The sequence below is a fragment of the Barbus barbus genome, assembly GCF_936440315.1.
Source record: "Barbus barbus genome assembly, chromosome: 16".
NCBI lineage: Eukaryota > Metazoa > Chordata > Actinopteri > Cypriniformes > Cyprinidae > Barbus > Barbus barbus.
In genome coordinates, this window is record NC_136744.1 from 11202902 (window position 1) to 11209424 (window position 6523).

The 6523-nt window shown below is 37.7% G+C and overlaps 1 protein-coding gene across 1 annotated transcript; it reads right to left on the bottom strand.

The window, feature by feature from the left end:
• Positions 1-358: 358 nt before the first annotated feature.
• Positions 359-5373, bottom strand: LOC306882276 (ribose-5-phosphate isomerase-like). The gene is made up of 9 exons (XM_079436798.1): positions 4984-5373; positions 4007-4067; positions 3874-3929; positions 3728-3787; positions 3179-3243; positions 2994-3062; positions 2569-2710; positions 2073-2172; positions 359-1455 (listed from the first exon to the last, which is right to left on the bottom strand). The coding sequence occupies exons 1-9, from the start codon at positions 5188-5190 to the stop codon at positions 1358-1360; spliced, it is 858 nt and encodes a 285-aa protein (XP_079292924.1). The 5' UTR covers positions 5191-5373; the 3' UTR covers positions 359-1357.
• Positions 5374-6523: the final 1150 nt, after the last annotated feature.

Consider the following 6523-nt stretch of genomic DNA (forward strand, 5'->3'; position numbering starts at 1 on the left):
GTAATTACAGTTTAACGAACATAACACTTCCCAAAATAATACAAATAGTTTAGGCAACTTCAGCATTGCAGTTCACTTTTTGTAGTCTTGAAGGCTGGCCATTGCGTAATGTATATGGCGCCCTCTTGTGGTTTGTTAAATAATCTTTGAACCCATGTTTGACGTAACTGAGCCACACTAGTTATAAAGCCCTTAAAACGGCCTCACTGTGTCATTTTTATAATGTTTTCCTGAATGTGTAACCTGTAATTGTATTTTCAATCGTCCTCAGCCCTGACATTGATTTCTGTTGTTCTTTCTTGTGGCATTATATAAAAAAATAAAACCGGGTCAAATAAAGTATGAGAAGAAAATAATTAAGATAATTTATAGTTGATTGGTCCAGTTTTAATATTGATTTTCAGTCTAGAACATAACATTTGAAAACCTCAGAATCACAGTAAAATTGGTAGAGTAAAGCACATGCTGGTATTTTAAGTAGTACATACCCCAAAATCACAGTGACCTCTGTGAAGAGTTTTCATTAACAGAACTGAAAGATCAATACATGTACAGAAGATAAGGCTTTCAGCTGTGCCACCAACTCACTGCTGCTTTCATCCCTCAACAACACTGTGTTCGTGGCCACAGGCACATCGAAAAATTATACGAAAACAAAATCAATATCAAAAGCCGAGTGGCATTTCACAACTTCAAATAGTGTATTTTATCCAGGGGAAGAATCCTCTGAAATGATTGATCACTGAACTAAACTAACAGCTGTGTGCTGGCAAAGGCCACTCGATTTGCTTGAGGTTTCACATTGGAGCGTCTGAGGAAATCTGTCATAATCAGTCAACAAAACCGATTCCAAATGATCATACAAACCAACAGACACTATACTAACGATGCAATGGGGTGTGATTGAGATTTTCTCAAAAGCTGCATGCATTTGTAAGGCTAGCAACTATGCTTTGTGAAAATATACATTTATGGAGGCACAGACGCAAGCCACAATATTCATACATTTGTACAGACGCCCATGTAAGACAACATTCACGGCTCCGTAAAGAAGCACAGAAGGCAAACTGACACTGTAGATGTACCGTATGAACAGTCTCTGCAGACTCCAGCCAAACATAAGCAGAATTGTCCAAACAGAGGAAAAACAGGTACATCTGAAGGGACTGAAGACCTAATGTTGCATCGTTGTGTATAAATCCATATTTCATGTGCACAGCAGCATGAGGATACTGATCAGACGTCTAAAGGTTTCTGTAACAGAAAATAAGATAACCTGTAGGGAAAGAGCTGCCAGAGTCTGTGTATTTGAACGGCACTTGAGGTGGTCTATCGCAAGAGCAGAGGAAGGATCTTCTTAGTTGATAGGAGGGTCTCTAGTCTTGACATTCCCATCCTCCATACCGAAGTACACCCGCTCAGCCATCCCCACAAACAAACCAGTCTCAACCACACCTTTAATTAAAAAAATAAAATAGAGAACATTCATTCGTGCTTAACAATACATATAATACTGTTCAACGGTTTGCAGTTGGTACTTTTTTTTTTTTTTTTAATCAAAGAATATTTTATTCAGCAAAGACGCATCAAATTGGTCATAAGTAATAGTAAAGAAAGACAGTAAATATTTATAATTGTAACATTCTTTTGGACTTTCTATTTATCAAACAATCTTTTTAAAAAAAGTATCACAGTTTCCAGTTTTTCAACATCAGTATATTAAGCACAAAATCAGTATATTAAGGCCAGTACACAGTGCACCAACAGACACCGACCAACGGCAACAGCCTAATATCGAATCGCTGTTTGTCGGCTCTTGGAATATCTGATAAGTGGAGTAATGCTGCTAAAAATTCAGCTTTACCATCACAGGAATGAATTACATTTTTAAATATATATTGAAAAGGTTACTTTAAATTGTTGTAATATATCACAATATTACCATTTCTACTCTATTTTTGATCAAAAAATGCAGCCTTAGTGAGCAGAACATACTTTTTTCAAAAGCATTTAAAGAAAAAAAAAAAAACGTACCAACTTTTTAACAATAAAGGTGTTTAATCTGTACTGACCTGGGATCATTTTTATGGCTGTGTTGACTACTTTCCAGTTCTGTGCATGCTCAAATTTCCAATCCAGGATGAAGTTACTGTTATCAGTAACCACTGGACCCTAAAGTTCAACATTGTAAAGAAAAATCATCATGTGACTACACCATCCACTTCATACTGTAAAAGCCCACTTCAAAGCTTCATGAGATGACTCCAAGGAACTACAAGTAGGAACTACTCTAGATTTTAGAAGGGGAAAAAAACAAGTCAAGATAGGGAGCATGTCAAACAATAATATACTATACTACAATATAATACCCTAAATAGTGCAGAAATCTAATGACTTAGTTCTTTTCAATTATTAACCAAGTTCTTTGGGTTGAATCAGTTATTTAAATTAAATCAGATAAAAAGGAGTCCGTATTGTAATATAAGTGTATTCTAATAAGTTAAAAAAAGAACCCTTAAAAATTTAAAAACAAATGTAATTCAAGATCCATTAGTAAAACTCTCTTACAGCTTTACTGACTGCCATCCTCAGCACAGCCTCTCCTCCAAAGCACCGGGCAATGGCTCTGGACACAGGCACATACGCCATGGGAATGACCTCCACCGGCACACCTTTCTTCCACTGCTGCCCCAGGGCCTTCGAGTCCTTTCTACCCACACAAGCAATTACATGACATCACACAAACACATCTCCACTTCTAGTGGAAGACTATCATATAATTATAGCAATCACAGGCTGGGTTATGATAAAACATCACCACTGTTTCACTACATGCAGCGATCAGCAGTATGATCAGCAGTAATTACGGGATGCTAAATATACACCAAATATTGTAGTTCAAACAAAAGTGCACAGTGGGTTGATTTTCTGGGAAATGCATCAAATGATGAAGTCACTTTGGATAAAAACCTCTACTAGACATCAATACATACCTATAGTCTGCAATGACAATAAAGTGTTTGGCACAAGCAGCTACAATCTTCTCCTGAGTTAAGCATCCTCTGTTTTGAGGGAGGAAAAGAAAAGGACACGACGCTAGACCTGATGATACCTCATGAACACGAATGAAGAGAAATGGTAAAAATACTTGAATTAAACTTTAATTTTCCAATCATACCCTCCTCCTTTAATCAGCGTCAAAGCAGCATCAACCTCATCAGCTCCATCAATTGCTACATCCAGCTAAAAGACAAAAAAAAGACTCAAAATCAAAATTTGATTTATTTGTTAGCGCTTCATTAATTCACAAACCCCTTGCTGTTCGCTCATAAACCCCCAGGGCTTCACATAACCCAGTTTAGGGAAAATTTATGTAATTAAATTTGAGTAACTGAACTCTGTGCTATCCAAGGTGTCATGGGTGCTCAGGTGATAAATTAAACCAGGCGCAGTAAGGTTTTTTGGCAAAAAGCGGTTACTTTATTTCAGCCAAAATGTTACCTATTGCTATTCCAGCATCAAAGTCAAATCATACAATTAATTGCTCTTTCCAACATAGCATTGTTTTACAAAACATTCCCATTCCATAATATTATCTAAGCAAGTGAATTAAGTTGTCTAAATCTTTTTTTTTTTTTACTTTTTTGTATTGTCTGCCTGCTATACTGAACACTGCATCTGACCCATTCCTGCTGCCCATGCACATGCCATCTCGGCCCAAACTCACCTCAGGATGTCTGTCTAAATCAGACAAAGTGAGACCATGCTGTAGAATCAGCTGACGGGCCTGGATCAACACAACTCAATTAAGTTAGTTATAAAACACAAGACTTTTCTAGTGTTAAATGAAGCTCCAAATGAATGAATACTGACCTGGAAAGATGTAGGAACACACACAATATTCAGCTTCTCCTGTCTGACCCTCTCAGCTAGGAAGAAAACATTTTACTAATTATCACTGTTAAGAGCTCTAAGCATGAGTAGATAATATTAGATCACATCCTACCCAGCCTGTCCACAGCATAGACGATAGTTGAGCCACTGCCCACTCCAACTACCTGATTATTCTGAAAGAGAAATGACAAGTTAAATTGTATAGCATAAGCATAACCCAACCAAATATAGTCACCACAACACTGATAATAAAGCCTGAACTCATTCATTTCTTTCAACAGGGTCAGTAAAGGAGGCGCTTAACCTTGAGGGATCATGGCGCTAGAAACAACAAAGTCATGGGTTTGGTTTTCAGAGAGTGCATGAACTGATAAAATGTACAAAACTAATTTTTTATTAACTTTTTTATTATTTAAACGTTATTAAATGTGTCTAATAAGCATCTCAACAACAAAAAAGTGTGCCTTTAGTGGCATGATTGTGGGTGGCACAAGCTACTCTCAATTTGAAAGCATGCAAGAGGTGAGGCTTGCAGAACCCAAATTGCTAGTACAGTTTTTACCACAGATTCACCTTAACAATCACTCAACTGACCCTAGTGTGCTACAATTAATTATTTATAGTACACACAGACTGCACCCTCAGCTAGTTCCAAACATGTTAATCGCTAAAAGGTTTAATTTGAGCAGAATTAGCATCTTTATCGCCTAGTTTATTGTATGTTTAAAGCAATCCGCTGCGTAAATAGACACAGGTGCTCAACTGATGCCACTTGAGCTGCACTCACTCACTTAAGTTACTCAAGTTAGCTGACTTCAATGTGACATCCCAGCTAGCATGTCTGAAGCTGAAGTGTCACAGCGGATACTCACTAAGTTACATAAGTTACTATTATTGTCAAAGCCGTTAGACATAAAGCAAAACACAATTGCAGGTCTGTTGACGCGTATTTTAATAACGCGAGATACATCGTGTTTGCTACGCATGTTTAGTCACGCCTTCTAAAGTGTTTAAAGCGCCCGGTTATCCTGTTAAAATAATGTAAGTTAGCGTTAATGTGTCACAATGAAGGTAAATACAGAAACTCACCTGTATGTGGTTGTCCACAGCAGCATAAGCTGCCAGTTTTTTGGCCTCTTCAGCCATGAGAGTGCTGTGGTGCCGCCTGCTGCCGCTACACACGTGTTGTTTCCACGGCGGAGAGAGGAGGAGAGATCTGCAGCTGATCACCGCGGCCTCATAACACAGCGCCTCCCCTACACGACCGACACCACGAGATGCGTGCCACAATAACATTACGTGCGCGAGCAGAGGGATGTTACAGAAGCTAAACTAAACAGATATCAAAGGACGCTCAACATATCAGCTGTCAGATAAGTACGAGTCAAGTGTTTTCGTAACCGTGCTGCTGGACTCAGTGGCAGAGCAAAGTACAGTAGGGATTCCGATTCCGCTTGAGTCGGATCTTTCAAATGAATCAGTTGCACAAACCGTTTGAGTCGGATCTTTCAAATGAATCAGTTGCACAAACCGTTTGAGTCGGATCTTTCAAATGAATCAGTTGCACAAACCGTTTGAGTCGGATCTTTCAGATGAATCAGTTGCACAAACCGTTTGAGTCGAATCTTTCAAATTAATCAGTTGCATAAACCGCTTGAGTCGGATCTTTCAAATGAATCAGTTGCACAAATCTCTTGAGTCGGATCTTTCAAATGAATCAGTTGCATAAACCGCTTGAGTCGGATCTTTTCATCCAAATCAGTTGAAAATCCCAAAGGGACTTTGAAAATACCCAGTCTGATCTTTTTATTAGAGGGAGAGAAAATAAATCGGTCAGCAAATCATCGACTGAATCTTGAATCGTCTCTTTCGGACAATATTTCCGATTCGTAATGAGAATCAATGACATTTGGAGTAAACCGAGGAGGATTGGCTGATGGGGAGAGAAGGTAACCTTAATAACTGAACAGCAAAAATATCATAAATTACATGTAGAAATATGTTTTCAGTAGTGATGGTAAAACTAAACTGTCTAAAGAGGATACAGCTGTATTGAAACTGGGTTTAGTACTGGGTATATTGTTTATTTTATTCTTAACACACACGAAATCTGGTTTTAATAGCATTGTATTAACAGCATCCACCATCCAGCCGAGTTAGCATAAATTATTTAAAATATCAGAATGATCTGAATGAGTCGAATCAAGGCTGCAATAATCAAATGAAAAAATAAAACGCAATAAACACTAGTAATTGCTTATGTGCAGTATGACTTGGTTGTAATTATTATTATTATTATTATTACGGCCACTCTAGGAAGTCGGTGACCACGTGATGACGTATAAAGAACCGCTTAACTTTTTATTTATTTTTTTAGATGAATTGTTCAAATGAACCGATTCGCGGAAATGAGTCATTCCCATCTGTAGAACCTGTAATGTTGTTATTAACTATACTTAACATGACCAGTAGAGTGCAGTCGATGCCAACATTATTTTTAATTTGTGGTATTTGTAGTAAGAGCAAATAAACACATTAGACCAGGGAAAAATAAAAAGAAACTGTGGTAATTAGCAATGAAATTCAACTATAGCCAGCATAAATAGAAAACAGAGGAGAGCTGAAACAG

Excerpts from the sequence above, each read along its gene's own strand:
- LOC306882276 (XM_079436798.1), bottom strand. The coding sequence starts at position 5,190 with ATGTTATTGTGGCACGCATCTCGTGGTGTCGGTCGTGTAGGGGAGGCG. Across the intron at positions 3,788-3,873 it reads GTGTTCCTACATCTTTCCAG|GCCCGTCAGCTGATTCTACA; the intron begins GTCAGTATTCAT and ends GTGTTGATCCAG. Across the intron at positions 2,173-2,568 it reads GGATGGCAGTCAGTAAAGCT|GGTCCAGTGGTTACTGATAA; the intron begins GTAAGAGAGTTT and ends GTTGAACTTTAG.